This window comes from Equus asinus, chromosome 23 (assembly GCF_041296235.1).
Source record: "Equus asinus isolate D_3611 breed Donkey chromosome 23, EquAss-T2T_v2, whole genome shotgun sequence".
Classification (NCBI taxonomy): Eukaryota; Metazoa; Chordata; class Mammalia; order Perissodactyla; family Equidae; genus Equus; species Equus asinus.
The window spans coordinates 19,538,276-19,563,201 of record NC_091812.1 but is presented as its reverse complement, the minus strand read 5'-3'; the positions used below and the strand labels follow the sequence as shown (position 1 = coordinate 19,563,201).

Here is a 24,926-nt window from a genome sequence, read left to right as displayed (position 1 = left end):
GTTATCCTGGATTATCAGAAGGGTCCTTACAAGAGGGAGGCAGGAGGATCAGAGTCAGTAGTTGAAGGCTAAGTGATGACAGAGCAGAGGAACAAAAGAAAGAAGATGCTGTGCTCTGGCTTTGAAGATGCAGGAGGCAGCCACAAGCCAAGGAATGCAGTTGATCTCCAGACGCTGGAAAAAGCAAAGAAATAGATTCTCTCCCAGAGCCTTCAAAAGGCACACAGCCCTGTAGACCTGTTTTAGACTTCTAACCTCCACAACTGTAAGGTAAGAAATTTGTATTGTTTTAAGCCACTAAGCTTGTGGTAATTTGTTACAAGAGCAATAGGAAACTAATCCAGAGGTGTTTCATCTTGAGGGGATTAGGGCTCCGCCCTAGTTAACCAGATACATCAGCTGGACAACGAACTGTTGCCAACATTCGTCTTTAATACAAGAGCCACCGAATAAGCATTCACTGGAGCCCTGGCCTGTGCTGGGTGCTGGGAACTCAGAGTCCATGAGATGGCCCTGCCCTCAGAAGCTCAGAGGGTCTCCCAGCAGAGTTTGAGTCCACAGCACTTTCTGCAGCACCTCTAATATCGCTTAGCTTTTCCATCAGTGCCTGTGCTTAATGCTGACTAGAGTTATGGACACAGCCTGCCTGCTGGTCTAGAGTTGAACTGATCTCTGGGGGAAAGAAAGTCAGTCATGCTTATGTGGGAGGAGGAGTGAGACTGCATGGGAAGGAGCACCAGGGGACTTCCTAAAATGATGGGAATGTGCTGCATCTTGATTGGGGTAATGGTGACACGGGCGTATACGTTTGTCAAAACTCTTCAAGCTATATGCTTAAAATCTGTGCATTTACTGTGTATAAATTTTACCTCAATGCAGAGTGTATGTTATAGACTTTCTCTGTGAGGCGTTCTTCCAAGTGCTCTACATGATTTATCTTATTTAATTCTCACAAAAACATGGGAGAAGAGATGTTTATTTGCATTTTTACAGATGGAGAAACCAAGGCAGAGAGGCTACATAATGATCTAAGGTGATGGAGCTGGTGTTTGGGGTGAGGATTTGAACATTAACAGTTCAGCTCCAGAGCTGGACTCTTAGCTGCTGAGTTATACTTCCACACCTGCCAGAAGTAGCCACCAGCTTGTGGTTTTCCATTTCCTATTAAGAGCTTTTCCAAATGTGATAGAAGAACAATTACTCATCTAGGCAGAAAGAATCCGGTTACTTAAAATACATCTATATGTTAGGTATTGGGATGTTTTAATGATTCCATTTAGTTTCAGTGTAGACAATACTACTAAACTGCAGGCAGGCTTTATCGATTATTAAGAAGGCCAGTCTCCTGAACTGTGTTTGCTGATCACTGTAGAACACAGTTAATGTTGTAGACAAGCAAAGTCACGTGCCTGAGGTTGCCAAGAAAGGGAAGGTGGAAGTGATTGAGGCATTGGGCTGGAAAGAAGACTCATCCACTCCAGCTTGATAGTTGTAGCTTACTGTATTGTTTATAAGATGGAGAGAAAAATTAATAGTGACACTAAAATGTTAACTGTGGCAAACTATGGGGAATGAAATTGAGGTGGGTGGAAATTTCCAATTTCTCATTTACACGCTTGGATATCATTTGCAACTTTTATTACGAGTATGCACTTTAGATGGGATTTTTAAAAAGTTTTTTAATGGTGAACCAATTAACTGTTCCTGCTTATGTGAAGGTTGGCCATTTTGCAATATTCACTCATCCATTCATTGGGTATCATTTACTGAATGTTTGCTAGATGCCAGATCCTAGGTACTGGAGACAGATAGGAATTAGTAGTCTAGTGGTGAGACAGACGTATGGACAATTACAGAAGGAGGCAGGCGCTCTGTAGTTGAAGGGATTCAGATTAGACCAAGGGACTCTGCCCCAGCTCTGCTGTTAGCCATGCGTTTGACAGCTCTACATGACTAGGGGGTGAGAAGCATTTCTAAATGATGCAAACTTCTAACGTCCTCTTATTTCATGAATATTCCAGAAGCATGCCCAGAGCACGGAAGTTGTAGGGCTGATTCTCCATGTTACATGGCTTGTAAAACATCAGTTTTTCCTGATCGTAGTTTCTCATGGTAAAGCAGTTGGTTGTCAGTTTTCAGAGGACCACATTTCAAGGTTGCCATTTGAGGGCTTTTCTCTGTTCCATGTCTACAGGCTGATCCCTAAAATCAGTCACTGTCTTCGCATTTTGCAAAAGGCATAATGGGTAAGAGGGCTAGCTTGGAGCAGACTCTTTGTTTACTTTCTAGAGTCTCTTGAAATGAAATTGCCAAGTAGCCCACTAACAACCAGGATTGAAAGCAGTCCCCCTACATCCAGGGGGCAGTCACACTGCCTTTGTAATGTAAAGGAAAGGATAATTATTATCAGAAGCTTGTGCTGTCTTTAGAGCCAGAAGAAGAATGGGTAAGTGTATACTTTTCTTCTTCCTTTAGTTTAAAACAAAGTAATTTTTATTTAATTTTTTAAAATTAAGTAACAAATTGTAAAAAGTAGCTTATGTCAGGACCACGTGGTTCATTAGCTCCCCGTGGTGCCCCTGTACCAGGCGTTCATTTCTTAAGTCCTGCACTCCTGCCTGTTTAAATGTGCGTGGTTGCCTCCCTTCCCCTGCTCTGGTGCACTCGGGTAGTTTACCCCTTCCCAGCACACTGTCCTGCAGCACCTTCCTCATGAGCGTGCCTGATTCAGAATTGGTCTGTAATTGCAAGTCAGCCTCACTGGGCAAGTACACGTCTCCAGCTCTTCACAGTGGCCTGCTAGCCTCGTTAGATTACGGAAATATAGAAGCCATTAGTTGGAGGCATTTGCAAAATGAATGCATGTTAGTGATCTGTGTAGTTATAGAGACCTTCTCACTCAGATCTAACTGTGTGGATCTGCTGATTTGACAAATGGAAAAAAAAATCAAAGAAAATTCTCTATATCCCATGACTCCAGTCTATTCTTGGCTGAGACCCTAAGGTCTCTGCAAGGTCAGAGAATTTGTTTATAACCATGGTTTCTGGACTGGGGAGAGAAATGTCATTTCCACCTCTCTCTCCTTTTGCAAACCAGTGGAGAACAACAAGGAGAGCAGAAGCAGTAAAGAAACTTCCTTCTTCATTGGAATTTGGAAAAATTCATATCTGGACCCATAATATTGTGTTTGAAAAAGGGTTTTCAGATTAGTGAAAACTGTACCAGTGTGAAGATAGACACAAAAAGAAGGCTGAGGGCTTCAAATGTCATGGGCAGACTAGACAAAGTACAGAATTCTTCAAAATAGATGTCACAGCCTTGGCTTGAAACATGGTCAGGGTGCATAGATGGACAGCAACCTGCTGTCAGCCCTGATGACTTCAGACAACAACCAAGCAAACACACCGGAAACACACACACACTCCATCTTTGCCATCCTGGAAGGCTATGGGCGGGTGGGTGGAGGATGAACTCGGGGGAACAAACAGCCCCCCACCTTCTGTGTCTGCTAGAGAAGAGCGAGGACATCACCCAAAATCTCCAAAACCTCCATCAGGTGGTTTCACTGGGAGGAGGGAAACTTCCAGCCAGCCCAGAGCCACTCACAACATTCACAGGGGATTGAGAAGGTTCTGGAGGCAACAAGCCCAAAGTGCTCACCAGCTCACTCACCTGGTCCTTACCCTTACTATCTTTTCTCATATGGCTCAGGAATAGTAAGCCCATCCTCAACCCAAGGATTGACAACATTAAAAAAAGAAATCAGCATGGCACTTATGTGGTCATGTTGCATTAAAAATATCACACATACACACAGAGGTAAATGAATAAAACACATCAGAAAGATTGTATCACGAAGCAGATGAAAATTAAGACAATGTATTTTTCTAAGAAGCAATCTGGCCAATTAATACCAAATATACACACACATTTCAGTTCACCTAGGAAATCATCCTTTAGAATTTCACTGCCCAATATGGTAGCCACTAATCCTTAAAATATGGATTTATTTCATATATGGAACTGACGACGTAAAATTTTAATTTAAAAATTATATTAATTTCAACTGGAAATGGAAGTTTCCATTGGAAAACTTTTAAGCGTGTCTTGAACAACCTGAGTATGTAAATTTGCTTTTCAACTGTAAATTTTATGAAATCTAAATACAGAGCAAGTATTGCCAAAGAAAATTTTGTGTCACAAGATATGCTCTAAGTATAAAATATACACTAGATTTTAAAGACAATTCAATAAATAGAATGTAAAATACCTCATTGAAATAATATCTTGGATAGAGTGGGTTAAATATACTATTAAAATTAACTTTACCAGCTTTTTTTATTATTTTAATGTGGGCTACAAGAAAATTTTAAATTACTTGTGACTTGCATTATATTTCTGTCAGACATCACAGCTAAGGAAAATAAAAGCAGCAGTATGTAAAGTAAATGGACAAACACTGTTCAAAGTAGCCAAAAAACAAAACCAAAAGAAACTGGAAACAAAATGAATGCTTGTGCATAGAGGACTGGCTCATACATATACATACATGTCATGGGCTATTATGAAGCCTTTGAAAAGAAGAAAGTTTTGCCAGTGGACTTGACTATCCACAAAGTACTGTTATAGAAGAAAAGTAAACTGCATAGAAATGTGAGCAATCCCAGTACAGATGGTCTCCAACTGAACAATTGTTCAACTTGTGATTTTTTGACTTTATGATGGTGTGAAAGCAATATGCATTCAGTAGAGACTATACTTTCAATTTTAATCTTTTCCTGGGCTAGTGATACTCCATGTGGTACCACACTCTCTCGTGATGCTGGGCAGCTGCAGCTCCCAGTCAGCCCTGCGATCAGGAGGGTAAACCACCAATACACTTAGGACCATTCTGTGCCCATAAACCACTCTGTTTCTCACTTTCAGTACAGTATTCAACACTTTATTATAAAATAGGCCTTCTGCTAGGTAATTTTTCCTAACTACAGGCTAACGTAAGGGTTCTGAGCATGTTTAAGGTAGGTTGGGCTGTTACAATGTTCAGTAAGTTAGGAGCATTAAATGCATTTTTGACATGACATTTTCAATTTATGAAGGGTATATCAGGACATAACCTCACTGTAAGCCAAGGAAGATCTATATTGACAAATTACCATCCCAATGATCAATAGATGGATATGTTTGTCAAATATGAGCTGAACATGAAAAAAAGTACAGTGATGTTAAAAAACATCAAGTTACATAACCTGAGTTACCTATGTGTGGTGGGCCAGGGCAGGACAGAGGAGGAGGGAAGCAAGTAGAAAGACAATAAAATGTCTAACTCCCTCCCATCCCCAGCATGTATGTTATCTCATTTATGTAGAATTGCACACACACACACACACACACACTAGGAGGAAGGGAAGGATAAAGCTGGAACTATATATAATGACTTGTAGGAATTTCCAAAGTGTATTGCCAAGTGAAAAGAAGTTGAAGGTGATATGTAAAGAGGCTTGTTCTATTTGTGTAGAAACAACAAGTTCCCCATTTACTTATATAATTTTGGTGAAAGGTGCATATGCTAATTAACAATAATAATCTCAGAGATATGTGGTACTAGAAAGAGAGCTTGGGTGAACAGGGTTGGGAGAAAGATAGGTGTATGTATAATATTATCACTTTTTATTACAAATGGGTATTACTTTTTGATGAAAAAGAAGAACACAGCAAAAAAAAGGGCAGTAATTAAGATTTCATTGAAAAAAAAAGAGCTCAGAGAAGAGCTACAAACATCCAAAGAACAGTAATGGCAACAGACAGAATTGGAAAATTAGTTGGCCAGAGAGGCACACTAGAAACAGCAAAGAGATTGTCTCAGAAAGAGATTCTTGGGAATAAAGCAGAATAGAAAAATGCAAAGTTTAGAAGGAGAAAAAAAGAGTTAGAAAAATAATAGCAATAACAGACAAAGGAGATCCAACATGTGAATAACTGGCACCCTGACACACTCTGCCACAGCCTTTTATGAAGGCTAACACCAGACACTGAGAACGGAGGGAAAGACAGGTAAATATATTTTCCTAAAACAAAGTCTAAATACTGAAGGGACACATTAAGTGCCAAGAAAAATTTGATACAAATGATCAATAATTGGGAATATCCTAGCATCTTGTTCTTCAGAGATTGAGAGTCCTTTCTGCATTTAGCTCACTCTTTCACAACCACCACCACAAAAAAATCAACTATTTACACAAAGATTTAAAAAAATTACTCTTGAGCATGAACAAAAAGGAAAATATATAAATAAATTACTTAAGGTATTCCAAAAACTTTTTCACATGCTTGCTTTTGGGTGAATCACTTTTTAATCCAGTCATTACTGTTTGGAATTTATAACAAAATGTGGTCTTTATGCTTTTAAGGGCATTGATGATGAACATTAAAGAGCATCCCACCATTGTTTCTGGAAGTTTCTTCTGAGACACATTAAGTCTCAGAATCCATTAAGGTTCTTCTTTGATACCCATTAAGCAAGTTTGATGCTGATGCTCTTCTGGAAGTATCAATGGAAGGTTTTTCTTCTTAAAGTGGTCCTTACATGGCTTTTTGACTAAAGAGTAGCGCCATTTTCCAACTTGTCACCAGGAACGTAACCAAATTCGCACATGAATAGGCTTATAGTATGCCCTATAACAGGTTGACTTCTTGAAGGGAGACATGTACATTATATACTCATGTGGTATATCATATTATTTGTTCAAAATATTCACTATCCCTCCCTATGACAGGATAAATCATCTATGGCTGTTGACTCATGCTTCCCACATGACTGGTTTGGATAATGCAATGTAGTCGAATGAAGGGTGTCACTTCCTAGCAGAAGGTTTAAGAGCCATCACGTGGTCCCCACCTTTCTTTTCTCTCTTCTGTAAGACCAACATGCCCCATGTAGGGGTAGATCCTTTAGCCTGGGTCCTTGAAATGAAGACAACATGGAGTATGGCCAAAATTGACCCTCAATAATCACAAAATATGAGCAAAAAATAAACTTGTAAGCCTCCAAGGTTTTTTTTAGTTATTTTTTACTGCAGCATAGTTCAGCTTAAGCTGACTGGTATAACGCTAAGCACACGGCATTTAAAACCCAGCTTTGGAATGGTCTAGGCACTCTCCTGAAGGACTCCTGATTTTTGTGGGACTTCCTCAGGGCAGGTGAGGAGTGGGTGATATGTGATTGGTCCTGCTCCACCTGAGATACACGTTTATGCTATTTCAGCTCAGCCAGGGTGAATGCAGAGACACCTCACCTGAGATGTTTTAAAAGTGGGTCACTCTGGATTACTTAGAGACTCACTCTGAGCATGGCTGAGTCACAGCCCAGTTGTTGTTAGCTGTCATTTATACCTGCATTCTGGTTAAATGTCCTGAAATTCTAAGGTCAGAAGACATTTGGGGTACTGGAGACAATACCTCACTTTAGTACATTATAGTAGTTCTCAGTGGGGAAGGGGCTGAGGAGGGGAGGAAGATGCTCTAGATCTGAAGGGTTCACTCCTGTTTTTCTTCTTTTCAGGTAAAGCTGACTCCATGATGGAAGTACCAATCTATGAAGAATAAGGTTTCTTTTTGTCTCCCTAAAGCAGAAAGTTCAGTATCTGTGCTTAGGGTTCTGTTGGAGAAGTGGCTGAACTCAAAATGCATCAGGGATCCAAGTGCAGTTCAGTGTCGATGGCTTCAACAATTCACAGCAGTTCTTCAAAGAATTCAGGCTGTGGTTTCCTCCTGGGATGACCTCCCCGGGACCTGTGACAACACTGCTGGTAGAAAGTGGAATGAAACAGTTAGCTGAGACTTGGAAGATGGAAACAGTAGATGAGCAGAAGATGACATGTTAAAAATGGCATATGACAGGGAGCTGACTTCCCCCCTCACATTCAGGTGAGAGTGGGTTAAGGACAGAGGCATGAAAGAATTAGTTTTGAATTTGAAACCTTGTATGACCTTAAGGATTCCCCCTATTTCCTCCAGAATAAACAAAGAAAGGATAGAATTAATCCTCATCAAACACCTGCACATTAAGAAGGGCAAATGGGGTGGAGGTATTGATTTTGCAAATAGAAACCATACAGGGAGTGGGTGGCCGGCATGGGGCACTGACAGCCCCTCATCCACCATGGCCCATCAGCATCACCATGTTGTCAGGACAGTCAGCATTGCTTGATCCCCTTGAAAATGAGGCAGCACCTAGTAACTAGTACCAGAGTACTACAGTACTAATTAAGGGCATGGGCTCTGTGAGGAGAAAGACCCAGATATTCTTGGGTCTTTCTATCTGAACTGTGCTTGCGCTCATTTTGCTTGGGTCAGTGACATAGCCTCCCCAAGTCCTGATTTTATATAATGCTTAAAAAAGCGACAGTGCCTAACTTACACAGTGTCTGCAAGGTGTGAGCGAGCTGATTCACACCAGTGCACAACACACAGTGGGGACACGTGAAGCGCTTGAGGGACACTAGATGGCTATGGGTCCTAGTCTTAGCCTAGAAACGTCAAAATGAAAGGCAGTTAGAATTGCCACAGACGTTCTCATATTTAAATAAAGTAAGAGTTATGAAGATTAAAAATAAGTGGATGGGGTCTTTAGGTCTGATTTTTAAATTAATGATGGATATAAAGAATTTATGATCAAGAATACAATACCTGCTCAATAGGTTCTGGCAACAGGACACCACATTGGTTGTGTTTTGAGGTAAGCCGGAGGCGAAGGCGTTCTCTAAAATGTGATGGCAGTTGATGTCTACAGGAGTGCTGGAGAGGATGCCTAGAAGTGGAACAGAGCGCCACGGATTTTATTAATTCACGAGGTCACTGACGTCTCCTGTTCCAACTTCTCCACCACGCTCCACACATTTCACTTCACGAAGTGCTTAACACAGCCCTGCCTCTCAGCTCTCTGCACAGCATATGCTGCATGTGCAGGTTGCAGGCACTGCCCCCTCAGAGTTGTGGGCACAGGGACACAAGACACAAAGACGGAAGCAGTACCTGCAATGCAGGCGGTCATGAAGGAGGAGATGATTCCTGCAATCAGAGCTCTCACTGCCACTGCGGCGATGTCACGCTTCCTGGAAGGAGCAATGGATGCTGGAAACATGGAAGCAGATACGAGGTTAATGTTGAAGCTTATTGTTTAGAATTCCAAATTTCTAACCTCTGAGAATTGTTTTGGGGCTGGAGTCTCAGATCGGCTGACTTTTCCTTTTTTTATTCAAACTTAGCTTGGAAATTCAAGATTCAAGAGCTTAGTGATGAGTTCCACGTCCAGAGAAGTCCTCTGGTGCGGGAGGAAAAGAAGTCTGTCCACACTGAAAGGCCCAGAGGCTTCCATTCTCCACAGAAGACACAAGTCCTAAGGTTCATCCAAAGGGCGCACACAGTGTTGTGCTTAGGGCACAGCAGTGCAAATGCATCGCAAGGAAGGATCCCAAACATCTGCAAATCATGTGTCACCATCCACATCTATGCCCATGGAAGACATCACTCATGAATTACAGCATTTTCCCACTTAACTTCCATTGGACCTCAGAATCTTTCTCCAGGCAGCCATTATAAGTCTACTGGAATTGGCATGGGAAGTGCAAGCCATGTGTCATCCCTGGCTGGAAAAGCACCTGTGCATTTGGACAAATTCTTCCCGATGTTAGCTTGGGTCTACACAGTGAAACTACATTGCAGAGCAGGGATAACAAATAGACCCCAAAGGATTCACTGCTCTTGCAGGGCCTTCTTTTCCCGATTTGAATAATGTTACAGAGCAACATGGAGATCTGAAGCATGTTTACAACACATCTTTTGTTGAAGAATATTGTTTTTACTTACTGAATGTGCCGATCGCTATTCCTAGGGAAGAGATATTGCCAAAGCCATAGAGAGCATAAGTGGCAATTGTCTCAGAACGAATCTGTAAATAAGCATAAAGACACAGATGCATACATGGTGTGACCAACTTAGTAAATCTGACACCCTAACTGGGCTTCCTATTCTGATGACAGAATCAATACTGGCAAATAAGTGCGCAGTGCACCGTGTCAAACACCTGTTGCTTCCTAGATTCTAGTTTCCATTTCCCCTTGAATTTCAATGGAGACAAAGGGGCTGTGTGGATTCAGAGACTCTCTACAAAGGACTTGGAATTGGTAGTTTGGGCCCCTACAAATGTTACTTTCTGCTCAGTGACACTTTTTTTTTTTTTTGAAGAATCCAGGATTTTTTTTTAAAGTTTGGCTCCTGAGCTAACATCTGTTGCCAATCTTGTGTTTTTTTCCCCTTTTTCCCAAAGCTCCCCAGTATATAGTTATATGTTCTAGTTGTAGGTCCTTTTGGTTCTGCTCTGTGGGACGCTGCCTCAGCATGGCTTGATGAGTGGCGCTAGGTCCATGTCTAGGATCCGAACCAGTGAAACTCTGGGACCTGAAGTGGAGCACACGAACTCAATCACCCAGCCACGGGGATGGCCCCTCAATAACAACTTTAAATATTCAATGTGACCTGGCCACCTGCTATAATGTGCCAGGCACAGAACCAGTTGCTGAAGATACAAAATTGGTCCCAGAAAACATTCACATTTGACAAAAGACTTATTCAGAATCCAATGATCTTTCTTTCACCATACATTACTTTGGCTTGTTCTAGAATTTCCTATGAGTGGAATCACTTAGCGTTCATGTTGTTGCATGTATTATTTATTTGCCTTTTTATTGCACAGTAGTATGCTCTTTTATAGAAATCTACAATTTGTGTATCCATTTACCTGTTGAAGCACATTTGGGTCATTTCCAACTTGGGACTTTTAGGAGTAAAGCTGCTATAAATATTCATCTACAGCCTTTGTGGGTATATCTTTTTATTTCTCCTGGGAAAATTTCCAGTAGAGGGATTGCTGGGTCATGCAGGCAGTGGATGTTAACTTGATAAGAAACTGTGAAGTATGTTTGTATTTTAAAAACAGGTTATGTCACTTTACATTCTCACCAATGATGTACAAGAGTTCCAGTTGCTCCACATCTCTGCTAACACTTAGTATTGTCCACTTTTTCAGCCATTTTAGTGGATGTGTGGTGGGATCTCATTGTTTTAACTTGCATTTCCCTAGTGATAAACACCATTGAACATCTCATGTGCTTATTGGATGTTTGCATGTCCTTTGTAAAATCTCTTTATTCATTTCTTAGGCACTTGTCTTATTATTATTGTTGAGTTACAACAGTTCTTTATACATTCCTGGGACTGGGTTTGTGTGGGAGTCGGGGGCTGTTGACTACACTGGCCATGAGGAAGATTTTCTAGGTGTGGTGGAAATGTTCTATATCTGATTGTGGTCATGGTTACACAGGGGACACATTTGTTAAAATTCACATGTACACCAAAAATGGGCCTTTTTTGTATGTAAATTGTATTTCAGTATAAAGGATATACTGGAAAAGGAATCATATCAGTAGAAAGGCAGCTCACAGATTTCACAGGAGTCCTTTCCATCTGGTTGTGGGGTGTGCTTGCCTTTCTTTGCTCCTCAGCTCTGACCAGCCCATAGGAACATTAGGTGCCTCTTCGAAGTGGGAGAACGGATTATCCTCTCACAGGGCCATGAGAGGATGGAAGGTGAATTCGTCCAAGTGTGAGCGTGGCCCTCCATCTCTATTCTGAAGGCAAGAGGTGCTGCTCGGCCAGATGGTTCTTTCTCAGGGTGAGGGACTGACTGCAGAGGATTGGAAGAGCCAGGGCACTTCACTGTTCACTGGAGGAACACCCAATCTGGCAAAGGCACCCTGACAATTGAGGCAACAATTATTTTCCCCGAAAATCCTGAAAAATCTATGATTTAGTTCAAAAAACAAACCAGGCCAATGCTACATTCAAAACTGGTGGTGCCTTTATTTCTTTCACTAGCTGGATTTTTTAAAGCTGCCATTCAAGACTCAAATGGTTATGGTAAGTTTTAGTTGAGAAAGCGCCTCTTTTTCCCTGGTTTCTGAGAACTCCTTTGTTGATGTTTTCAATCAGCATGCATATAGCAGAAAGGGAAAAAATATTTCAAGTATTTGAGCAGTCCACTGTTTCTGGAATAGCTCATCCTCGTCCCCTGCTCTGTCTAGTGCTTTTCATTTAGTTCAATTGGCTTCAAAAACAGGCCAGCTTATTAGGAGACCATGGGGAGGGAGAGGGCGTGAAGTGCTCGAGAGTCCTCTTTCTCCTTTCTGGGGATCTGCAGAGGAGGGCACACAGATGGGGCCACGTAGGGTTTTATAAAAAGAGGGAAAGGAAGCTGGGATGATTCCACTTTGTCGTTGCCCATAAATGTGCAAGACTACATGGTGGAAAGAACTGCACTAGGAAATTAATAGTACATCCTACAGCTCTCCTTGACATGAGCAAAGATGCCATATGTACAGGGACGGTCATTGTAGCACTACTTCCAATAGCAAAAAATCGATAAGAGTGTTCATCAACAGGGGACTGGCTAAAATAGGTTATGGTGTGCTTGCACATAGAATACTGTGTCACAGGCACTGGTGTGGAAAGGCATTTGAGATGTGTTATTAAGAGAAAAGAGCAAGGCTAAGAACAGTGAACATAATACGGCACAGGGAGAGGAGCTAGCGCCAGTGAAATAGGGAGGATGACTCACTTTTCCCTCTATAGCTTTTTGTACCTTTTGAATTCTGTGCCATGAAATGTATTACATATAAACAAACAAACATGCAAAGTATCATCTTTAAGAAAGAGAAAATGGAGTAATAAAGTGCAACATACACATGCTGACCTCTTACCTTAGATGGAGATCAGCATTGGGCATAATTTAATGGGTAACACAGAGTTTTTGCCTTATGGAGCCAGATCTTACACTTCAGTCACGTGGTACCTTTTCCAGGAGACTACTTGGACACCCCCTCCACTTCTTTGTTGGTAAACAGAAATTGCAGGGACTCATCCCCATTTTGTTGATTAGAAATAAGAAACTGGGAAAAACAAAATGCTTTTCCCATTGTGAGACAACAATAACAGAAGCCATTGAGCTCATATTCCTAAATGTCCTCTGTGCACCTGCCCCTGGTTGGGCTCACCTCCAACCTGAATCAGCTCTACTGGCCTGTCTCTATCCTCTTACTAACCTGCTCACAAACCTGCTCAGCACTGCCAGACCTGTGAGCTTGCTTTGCTCATTAACAAAACTACTCTCTCCTGACAACTGGCAGTTGGGAATAAAAAACATTTCACTTAACTGAGCCTATGGTTTACTTTTGGCAGGGAAGCAAGCTGCTTTGTGGTGGCATCCAGACAACGAGGACATTTGGCCAAGCCCCACTGCGTGGTCAGCTGAAGAATGAGCATATGAGAAACAGGAGACCTACAGAGTCACTATTCACATCAGAAGTGTGAGTCAAATGCCCCTGATTAGAACACACAAATCAATACTCTCCTGGGGTGTGCTGTTATTTTGTGTAACACGTGGGAGTAAATGCGCATGTTTTGTCTCTGGGAGGCTGGAGAGTGGGGGCTGTTCATAGGTGGGCCATCTCAGTTAGGAGCTTGGGCAGCATGCTTTCCCTCCCCTTTCCTTTAAAAGCCCAATATGTGCCTAGGACATTAATTCCAAATGGATTGTTTCCATGGATCATAGTGGTGGCCAGAAATACTCACCGTTTCCCTAAGAGTTTCCGTGTGTGCCAATTCTGTTCTTTAGGAAAATAAAAGTTGGAGACTCAGCTGCAAATATGGCCCAAGTAAGAGCCCAACCTGAGCTCCCTTACCCCATCCAAGGCCAAGGGGACATGAGCATCTCCTTGCAGGCTATCGACCTGAAGGCCTGACATAGTTCTAGGGCACTTGTTTCAAAGGTTCAGACAATAGACCCTGAGCTTCTTCTCTTCCCTCCTCTACGTGGAGAGCAGTGATTGTGTCTCACTACTTCGTTAGGATGTCCGGGCACTAGGTTGCATTTAGGCAGTTTCTCAGAGTTCATAGAATTCCTTAAGCTGAAAGGAAGAGAGCTTCCTGATCATTAGACTCTGAGACCCAGGAGGGCAGAGGCCTTATCACTTGTTCAACGCTGTGGCCTCTGTTTCTAGGTACACTGCACACAGAAGGCATTCGATAAATGTTTGTTGATGGACTGATTCCAGTCCCAGCTCATATGACTCTGGGATTGGATCCATAGTGCTCAAGGGTACATGACTGCAGTGGTAAGGATTAGCTGTGGTTCTACACACACACAAGATTATTAATTCAACATAACTGAGAATTATGTGGTGCTATGTTCATTATGAGCTCCATGAGCTCTGGGATTTGGGTCTGTTTTGTTCTTTGATTTATCCCAAGTGCCTTGCCTGACACACAGAGGCACTAGTAACTATTTGTTGAGTGTATGTATGTGATAAAGACGTGCACCAAAAAATCAAAATATTTACTCACCGACATATATTGCTGCACACCATTCACAAATTTGGGTCCAGCCTCTTTCCGTAAATTCACCAATTTTGAGAGGCGCCCATAAGCCACAAGCTCATTATAGAAGGTCTTATAACCTATGAGTTTGCCAACCATAAAGCTGTCTTGCCAGTCCACTCCCATCATGAAGGAAAAGGGCATGAAGATGTAGGAGCATATCATCTACAAAAACCAAAAATGGATACTTTATTAGAGTAGCTATTTGCTCCCATTCTTCTGCCTCACCCTCATGACAAGATTGTTCCCACCCCTCTGTGTGTCCTTATAGACATAGAAATCCCCTCATGTGCCCTTGTCCATCTTCATCCATTAGAAGTCAAGGTTCAAATTAGCCATATGAAGTGACTGGATCCTTCGGATGGAGAGAATGACAGTATGTTGGTGGAATGAGGGTAATAGGAGACAGAGAAAGAGCTGTGGGAAGATAGAGGATACATCTAAGTTTTGTGTTGGTGTAAGAGTGCACTAGAGGCAGTTAGGGAAGGTGATTCACAAACCTATTTTATTTTTAAACAAAGATGGGCAGAAACAAAATGGAGAACAAACATGATAGAATATATACCTCGAAACTCAGCTGTGGGTAGTCAAACATGCTTCCAAACCAGGACAGGGCTGCATTCGCAAAAGACGACAGGGCCAGGAAAGCAATCAGAATCACAGTGATGTTTGCCACCAGGGAGATGGATGCGGATGCTCCCTGTGATGCTGCTTCTAGGATATTCCTTGAATCACTTTATAAAAAAATAGCAATGGCAGAATTACCACGGAGCTGTCAGCAGATGGACATCACAGGTGTAGATATGGGGAAATCAGAGCTCATTCGGATGGAGAGACAAATTCTCAGGCCCATGCCTTGGTTAAAATCCTCACCTGGATTCCATGAAATCATGAAGGTATTTATAATTACTGAGTGTAGGTGATGGGCATATGGGTGTCTAACTGTTTTACTACTCTTTTAATTGGTGGCATTTATAATTAAAAAGTTGGGAAGAGATAAAATACTATACTTTTAAAAATTTTATTTAATTAAAAGTAGCTACCAGAGAATATTTATAACATATTCATGGAATAAGCACTAATACTTTAAGGAAGGCCTGAATATCCATCACCTAAGAAATGGAAGGTCACCCTCAACTTAGGTCCCCCTCCTCACACCGTGCCCTCCCTTAATCTCATCCTCTTCAATCTCATAGGTACCTGGCTCCCTAGAAGTTGCTTATCATTCCCTTTCTTTTCAATTTCCCTATATGTCTGCATCCCTAAATAACATGTTGTGTAGGTTCACACATTTGCTAACTTTATAAGTGGAATCACACGTATTCCATATATATATTCTTTGGCAACTTGACTTTTCATTCATGGTTATGACTTTACCTCCATACAAACAAGAGGTGAATCTTGGAAACATGTTGGTTGTTGGATTCTGTTATTTAATAAAATACTTTTTTTTTCTTTTTCTTGCTGAGGGAGATTCTCCCTAAGATTGGTAACATCTGTACCAATATTACTCTATTTTGTATGTGGGTCTCCACCACAACATGGCTGCTGATAAGTGGTGTAGGTCTTCAGCAGGAACTGAACCCAGGCTGCTAAAGTGGAGCATGCTGAACTCAACCACTAGGCCACAGGGTTGGCCCCAATGAAACACTTTTGAATAACCTAAATCCCTTGGTCTTTTCCACCCTTTTCTCTTTGTTTTACACAGGGCAAAAGAAAATGAACTGAAGAAAGGTTAAGGATACCCATATCACGGCTTCTTTCTCTATCATATGAGACATTTCCAGAAATGGTCATCCAATGATTTTGCAAAAATCTTAAATCAAGGCTAAATGAACACCACACGATATTTAAAATAAAATACCTACATTGAAGTCAAGGAAATGTAATGACTTTCAGGTATTTAGAAAGGTTCTCAGCAAAGCAATCTTGAGAAAGACGAACAAAGCTGGAGGCACCACATTCCCTGATTTCAAACTGTACTACAAATCTATAGTAATCAAAACAGTGTGATACTGGCACAAAAACAGACACAGAGATCAATAGAACAGAATAGAGAGCCCAGAAATGAATCCCTGCTTTCATGGTCAATTAATATACAACAAATAAGGCAAGAATATACAAAAGGGAAAAGAGAATCTCTTCAACAAATGGTGTTAGGAAACCTAGACAGCTATATGCAGAAGACTGAAATGAGGCCATTTTCTTACACCATACACAAAAATAAATTCAAGATGGATTAAAGACTTGAATGTAAGACGTGAAGCCATAAAACTCCTAGAAGAAAACTTAGGCAGTCAGCTCTTAGACATTGGTCTTAGCAATATTTTTATGGATCATCTGTCTCCTCAGGCAAAGGCAGTAAAAGCAAAAATAAACAAATGGAATTATATCAAACTAAAAAGCTTTTATAATGAAGGAAGCCATCAACAAAATAAAAAGACAACCTACTGAATGGGGGAAGGCATTTGCAAATGATATATCCAATAAGGGGTTAATATCCAAAATATATAAAGAACTCATACAACTCGGCAGATGACAAACAAAAAATCCAATTAAAAGTGCGAAGAGAATGTGAATAGACATTTTTCCATAGGAGACATACAGATGGTCAACAGATGCATGAAAAGACGCTCAACATCACTATTAATCAGGGAAATGCAGATCAAAACTACGAGTTATCATCTCACCTGTGAGAATGGCTATTATCGAAAAGACAAGAAATAAGTGTAAGTGAGGATGTGAAGAAAAGAGAACTCCTGTACACTGTTTTTGGCAATATAAACTGGTGCAGCCAGCCAGTATGGAAAATAGTATGGAGATTCCTCAAAATATTAGAGATAGAACAACTATACAATCCAGCAATCCTATTTCTGGATGTTTATTCAAAGAAAATGAAAACAGTAATTCAGAAAGATATATGCACCCTGTGTTCACTGCAGCACTAGTTACAATAGCCAAAATATGGAGGCAACCTAAGTGCCCATCAATAGATGAATGGATAAAGAAGACGAGTGTACATATATTACGGAATATGATTCAGCCATAAAAAAGAATGAAATCATGCCATTTGCAACAACATGGATGGACCTAGAGGGTATCATCCTAAGTGAAATAAGTCAGACAGAGAAATAGAAATACTGTATGATTTTGCTTATAAGTGGAATCTGAAAAACAAATGAATAAATATAACAAAACAGAAACAAACTCAGATACAGAGAACAAAGTGGTAGGCAATGGAGGGGAGGGAGGTGGGTGAAATTGCCAAAGGGGATTAAAAGGTGCAAACTTCCAGTTATAAAATAAATAAGCCATGGGGATGTAATGTACAGCATAAGGAATATAGTCAATAAGACAGTAATAACTTTGTATGGTGACAGATGGTTACTAGACTTGCTATAGTCATCATTTCATAACAAGTATAAATGTTGAATCACTATGTTGTACACCTGTAACTAATACTGTATGTCACCTATACTTCAGTGAACAAAAAATGGTTTTCAAGGGTTGAACAAGATCTTTTGGAGTGAAGTCTAATAGTCAGTGGGATATTAAATTCACTTTAATACTGTAATTCACTGTGTTCTCTCAATTTTTTGCTGTTCTTTGAATGTGGACCTGTTCCCCCTGCTCCCCCGCCGTCAGCTTGTATAGTCATTAATGAGGTGAACGAATCTCACTTACCTCATTCCCATTTTCATGGCATTTTTGAGGCTTATTTTAGGTGTTTCTGTCTCAGGCCAAAAGAGTTTAGCCACAGCCAATGACGCGGGCACTGACATAACTGAAGCAGTTAATAAGTGGGCGGGTGAAATCTGTGATTTTAGGAGAAAGAAGGCCAACCTAGGTTTAGTTTTTCTGTTGTGTTCAGAAAGAATGACTCAAAACACGCACAAGGGAAGAGATGGGCAGGAACTGTGTCTATGCCAGAAAACAATGTTTCTTTGGAAGCTTGGGGGAGCTCAGGGAGCCAAGCTGGCATCACCGTGAGAATCAGAGGGAGGAATTTGTGTGAATTGACCACATCTTCAGGGAGAAGCACAAAATCAAACTCCGAACATTTCAGACGAGAATTAATCCTGTGCTGTAGGAGCTTTCAGAGATCCCTCCACCTCTCTGTGGTCCTTTGGAATGTTCAAACAGTCCCTAGAGCCCATATTTCATTACATCTCGATTTAGATGAGGGTGTCTGGGACTGCAGGCATGGATACAACACTCTCCGTCTTCCTTGTGCTCTGCTGAAAGTTTGTGCCTTTACCTAACACTCATTTACGCAGAGTCCTTGTGATCTGTAAGCATCTCTGCTCTCCTCACCGCAGGTCTACTTAAACTCTTTCCCCTCCCCTCCCCACACCCTTATTGTTTCTGGATTCTCTTCCCTATCTTTTCAGAATTCCAGAATCAGCACCCCCTCCCCACGCCCATTCCACCCAGCACATTTCTGGAGGCAGCGTTCCCACAGTGGTGGCAGAGTGGATCATCCGGGGATCCAGTCATAGTGCTATTCCTGAGGTCTCCTTGACCCTTTTCCTCTTCCCTGTTCCCTCTTCCTGCTGATCAGCTTCGAGAAACAGATGAAGCCCTGGAGTGAAACTCGCCTATCTTGTAAGAACGCCCAGTCGCCTGGGTCACATGGCTGCTGTTGATTCCATTTCTCCCATGGGGGCTACATCTACGTGTAGCTTGCCGGCTCTGTGCTTAGGACACACGCCCCAGTTATCATAAGGCTCTCCATCCTTACGCTATTGTCCACCAGCTCTCAACGGTCTGTACATTGGAATCTGAGGAGCTTTAAAAAAATACTGATGCCTGGGTCTCACCCCAAGAGATTCCGGTTTAATTACTCTGGGGGATGGGCCTGGGTATTCGGGCTTTTAAAGGCTCCCAGGTGATTCTAATGTGCAGTAAGGTTTGAGAACCACTGCTCTAGGTCAGAGTCAGAAAACTGTTTCTGTAAAGGGCCAGAGAGTAAATATTTTTGGCTTTTTGGGCCACATGTACTCAACTCTGTAGCATGAAAGCTGCCAGAGAGAAACAAATAGGAGTAGCTGGTTTCCAGTATAAATTCAGTTACAAGAGAAGAAGAGTGATCTAGAATTGGCCCATGGGTCATTCTTTGCTGACCTCTGGTTTATATTGCCTTTACTAGTGTAATTGTTTTTTATTTTACATATTTATATTTTCAGCCACAGTAGCCTCATAATATCACTGTATGCTGCCATGGTTGGATAAGATTCACATTTAGGTGGCAGGGATATAAAAGTGAAGCCCCAAAGCTCCTTTGGGCACTCCATTCAAATGCCAAAGGAACTTTGACCAGTCATCCAGCAAAAAGGAATCTTTGGGCCTCCTTATCCAGCAGCAACGGCAAAGAAAAAAAAGAAATGACAAAAGCAAAGAAAGAAGAGGTTGTATTTTCCATAAATTGATCCCCAAACATTCTTACCCCAAGAGAAACATATGTGCCAAAGACATTTGCTGCGATGGTAGCAAACCCAGTGGTCATGATTGCGTGGAACTCGGACCTGGTGAGGTATGGTAAATATGGCCGGATCTGCAGTGGAGACTCCGTCTAGAAACAGAGAGTGAACAGATTAAGCGTTCCCTTTTAAGTCTTAGGAGGGTATGCCAATCTACCCAAAATTCCATCCTCTAAAGCAGTATTTCTAAGAGAGGACCTGAGACCAGCTCCATCAGCATCACCTGGGAACTCCTTAGACATGCAAATTCTCAGACTTATTGAATCAGAAACTCTGGGGGTGGGGCCAGCAATCCTGTTTTAACAGCCTTCCAGGTGCTTCTGATGCATGCTGGAGTTTGAAAGCCTACACCCTAGCTGTCTGGGTCATTTGAACTCTAGGTCAGTGTGCGTACAGAATCATGTGTAAAGTTTGCAGAGTGTGCAAGGCCAATTCACACAAGGCCCCCACTTAGCCTGGGACTGGACTCCACTGGCTGGGACACTTTTCTAAGGTTGGAACACCATTGGCTAAGTAACTCTGCCCAGTGGCCTGGCCTTGAGAACTGGGGATTCCCAGGCCTCTGTGGCTTCCCATCTTCTAGCTTCATCTCGACAGACTTTAAATCTCCTTGCTGACACCACAGGGAAATAGAGATATAAGCATAAAATAAATAACAAGGACAGGTGCCCAGAGACCTTTTCCTAATGAGAATCAAGACCCCTTCTTCCCCTTGGGTGGAAAGGAATCAGGTAGAGTGCAGTTGTAAAGGCTTGAGGCCCCTCAAGAAGGGCAGGCAGCCTGCAGCCTGGGGCTTTCCATAAATAATAGCTCAACTTTTAGCATATTAGGTACCAAAGTGAGCATGTGTGCAATTTTACAATTTTATCATTTCTAATGGTTCTGTAAGAGTGAATGTGTTGAGCGTCAATTTATGGACTGAATAGAAATTCAGTACATGAGCCCTCTTACCCCACAGGTAGGAGGAATCAACTCAAGATGGTGCCCTGATTAGTCCAGAGAGATCTTATGACTGTAATTATAATAATTTGAACTCCTAGGGAAGGAAGCATGGGCCCTGCTCTGAAGACTGTGCCCCAGGTTAGCAACCTAGGCTGGCCGATAAGAAGGCTCAGCTGCCTGGAGCAGTCGTAAGCCTGGGATCCACAGCCATGTGTTTTTCTGGGTGACTATTTTTGCTTCAAATCCAATTTCCTTGGGCAGCCGTGCTAGTGAGCACTCACACTTGGTTTCCTTGGCATGTAACTCCATTCTGCCTGAAGCTCCATGTGCAGAGTGATGAGGACGATTATTCTTATTTCTCACTCATCTGCCCCTTAGGAATGCCCTGTTTTGAGAGACACCCCTTTTGTGCCATATTTCTTTGCTTAAATGGACTTCAGGCAAAAGAGCATTTAACTGTGGAATGGATTGGGGAGTGAAAATACTTTTGCTCATCAGCGTTGTTCCTCAGGCTCAGCAAAGACAGACTCTTGGCCAGTTCAGACAAGTTGAGAATGAACTCAGGTATCTATACAGCTGCACAGTTGTAGGTGGGAGCCTTTCCTGGCTCTTTCATCGCCCCAGCCTTACACTACAGCATGTGAGGCTACCTGCTATGGGTTTGCAGGCATGAGATAGTGGTGAACTCCATGTGAGTGAATGAGCTGCTCACCTCTGAAGGGTGAGCCAGAGGCCTCAACAATTCTATAAACTTAGAAAAGATTGATTGAGAATCTATGCATGAGAAGTCCAATGCTTTGACAAAGCGATTCAGACTTTGTCAGTCCTGAGGGTTCCTTTTTTGACACTCTTCCCTCTACACTAAAAGAAATAAAACCATCATATTTTTTTATTTCACTTTCTGGAAAAAGTGTCCATTTCAGCAGGTGTTTGGTTTTGTTTTGTTGGTATTACAACTTACGTATCCAAAGAATACATTGCAAGCAGCAACTACAGATTCAATAGGAGATGATCCCACAGTAACCAGCATGAGCCATCCAACCTAAAAGGGGACAAGGGACAAAGTCAGTGAAGAGCTATTTATATACACAAAACTTCAGAGTAGGGATAAAACCTTTGGAGGAAATTGCTGAGGCCTTCAACAACTGTAGGCAGGCCAGCAATGTGCTAACTGTGAGGATATTTTACCTAGTCCTCAGAGCAGGCCAATCACACCCTCCTATTGGAGGGGTAAGTCTGAGTCATTGCACATAATTTCAACATTATATGAATGAATTTCTACTGAAACGTTGTGGACCAGCCATAAGTTATAATACTTGCTGACAGTCATGGCAGGCTTACTGCATTCCAGGCAGTTTTGAGCCCTTGATCTGAGCAATGCTTTAATCCACACAATAACCCTTTGAGGGAGGTCCTATAATTATGCCCATTTGATAGAAGTGAAACTGAGGCACAGAACAGTTTAGCTGTTTTGTCAAAAACCACCCAGCTAATAAGTAGTGGGGTGTAGTTTATGTTTGGCTTTTTCTTCTTAACTCTCAATCTAACACGGTTTATCGTCCCACTTTCATGGTGCCCCTTCCAGCTGGAGACTGTGGTTCCCACCTTAGGATGGGGACTTCCTGTGGCATTCTTTCTCCTTAGACATGAACACAGCAATTCTAAATGTTTAAATCAACAATCAGAAAATTGCAGGCCCTGGTTCTCTTGCTGAAATACTGAATTCTGCCGGTATTCTGGTTCTCTCTCTCTCTCCATTTTATTTATTGACAGGGATCCAAGGAGGGCTGGGTTGTGCCCAAACCCTGTGTGCACGGTCTTGCTCTCATGTGCGTTCAAACTAGCTTACACGTTTCATAGATTTCTGGTCTAACATGTGACTGTAGGACTGACAGTTGCTGGGCCAGCAGGAATGAGATTAACTTTTTAGACTTTAAAAAAAAATTTATGGGCTTATAAAACTCCCTCAGGAGTGAAAAGCAGGTTCCCCTTCCTGCTCTGATTCTCTAGTAGCTTCCAGACCAGAGTGCCCCCTTTTGGAACCTCCTGTGGAAAAGCAGTGACTCTGCATAAGGCACAGGGTGGTCGCCAAGATGGAGGACAGTGCTGTTCTCCCCGGCAGGTGTGGGACCTGTGGGAGTCAATTCTGTGGCTAAAGAAGCAATTGCTAAGGTGTCATGAAGATATCAGTGGGTTGCAAGTCAAAACCCTGTCAGAAGTCCCTGAGATAGACTTCCCTCTAGGGACACGTAGGATTTTTGGGTTTGAATCCAGTAACTTGGAGAGTGCAATGAATCTTAGTGTGAAAAGAGAGTCACTTTGTAAAACTCTGAATAAAAAGTATTTAGGACTTTGTCCCTGAAATAATCACCTCTATGCCTGTCACCCATCCCTTCTGGTCCCGTACCTTTCTAATGATCCACTGCATCAGTCCAAGATAGTAGAGCACGGACATGACGGCACCAAAAAAAACCACCATTGGCAGGACCTGGGGGAGGAGATGAAAGTAATCATGGGCTAACGTTGCCCTCAGGAGTATTAGTAGGTTTCAGATAGGTCTCCTTCTTTCTACCTCCTTTTCCTCTGAAACATTGTAAAAATACTGGAAATGCCTCTTGAACTAAACAGTACTTTTGTCAGGCAGCTGCCCCATCTACAGTCTCTTATCTAATTTGCTCTAGATAAGCTTGAGTATATTTCATAGGAAACTTGACATTTTATTTCCCCTCTGCTATAATTATCTTTTCTTCCTTTAGTGTCTCAGAGAAGGAATGAAGGTTTGGAGGAATTTGTAATAATTAGGCCCAACACACTGAAGGCCACTGATGGGTGTTCTTGTTCTGATATTAAAAAGACATGAGCTTCACAACTTATTAGCAGAGTAACCTGGGTCAAGATTAAGTCCCAGCAACCTCAGATCCTCATTCAAAGTGGCTGCACAGATCAGATAGAGCATGGTAGGTCCTCACACACAGTGCCTCCTATGGAGGAAGCATCTACTCTTTGAGCTTTTAGAATGATAATTATTTTACTTATAGACTTTTGATCACTAAGAAACAGTTAAACTTTGGAAACCAGCTTACATCTGTGTTCACAAAGGTTGTCCTTTCCTAGATCCTATTTTCCTGATGCTCTTTGGATGCCTTCAGTGCAGCCTGTGTGTCTACAAGGAGCCGTGTCTCCCCTGCAGACACCACACAGAGCTGCGGTCTCAGTCCCTTCCCACCCCTACCCCTCCACACCCCTTCCCCTCTGCTCCCCAGCTAAATGGCCAGGGACAAGCTGCCAGCAGAGGCTCAGAATGACTGAGGACAATTTGTACAGGATCCAATTTGGGAAACTCTATTAATACTATATGTTAAAAGACATTCTGAACCCTCATTCAGAGCTCACACACTTACGTGATTTTGTTGACTTTAATGGGCAGGCAGAGCCTTCCTGAAAGCATCAGGGAGTTGAAGGGGATCATCTCTTAAATGTGCCCAAAGGAATTCTGTGCTTGTAGAGAGGATGGAGGCTACTGCTCTGAGGGGAGCAGGAGGGAGGCCTGAAGACACTGGTGCAGTCTGGGCAGCAAGTCACACTTTCTTTGTGACTTTATTTTTTCTCATTCTGGATTGAGATCAGATATGAGCATATTTCCATCTTAGTTTGTAAACACTTGACCTTTCAGAGATGGCTTAGTTATCTCAGCACCAAAGCATCAAATCAGCAGTTTAAGAAAATATCCAGCCTAACAGTTGGCCTAACTGAAACTGGGGTAATTTTCAGGTAAATTGAGAGTCCCTAAGTGAGAAGACAGTTTAGAAGTGTAGGAAGAATAATATACCACAAAAAGGAAAGCTGAAGAAAAAGCCAAATGCATCTTTCTGACTCATCTACAGGAATCTGTAGGGACTTCCCAGAGGACAGTGACTTCCTGGGTCTTATGAGTGCCCCAGGAGGGAATCGATGAGGCCCGGGCATGGGGCCAGGTTGCCTTTACACTGTAAAATAACATCCTTCTTTGGCTGGGA

General features: G+C 42.0%; 1 protein-coding gene across 2 annotated transcripts in view; it reads right to left on the bottom strand.

Annotated features, from left to right (window-relative positions):
* Window positions 1-3,865: 3,865 nt before the first annotated feature.
* LOC106831015 (solute carrier family 28 member 3-like) overlaps window positions 3,866-24,926 on the bottom strand; it is a 33,880-nt gene continuing 12,819 nt past the window's right edge. Inside the window, exons 8-17 of one of the 2 annotated variants that reach the window (XM_044756684.2) lie at window positions 23,318-23,398; window positions 21,872-21,952; window positions 19,935-20,060; window positions 18,173-18,303; window positions 15,054-15,222; window positions 14,456-14,653; window positions 9,866-9,947; window positions 9,032-9,130; window positions 8,687-8,807; window positions 3,866-7,800 (exon numbers count right to left, since the gene is read on the bottom strand). In XM_044756684.2, coding sequence (XP_044612619.2) covers window positions 7,677-7,800; window positions 8,687-8,807; window positions 9,032-9,130; window positions 9,866-9,947; window positions 14,456-14,653; window positions 15,054-15,222; window positions 18,173-18,303; window positions 19,935-20,060; window positions 21,872-21,952; window positions 23,318-23,398 — 1,212 coding nt within the window. In that variant the 3' untranslated portion in view covers window positions 3,866-7,676. Of the gene's footprint in view, window positions 7,804-8,686; window positions 8,808-9,031; window positions 9,131-9,865; window positions 9,948-14,455; window positions 14,654-15,053; window positions 15,223-18,172; window positions 18,304-19,934; window positions 20,061-21,871; window positions 21,953-23,317; window positions 23,399-24,926 lie in introns of both variants that reach the window. The other variant, XM_044756683.2, reaches the window with a different exon arrangement.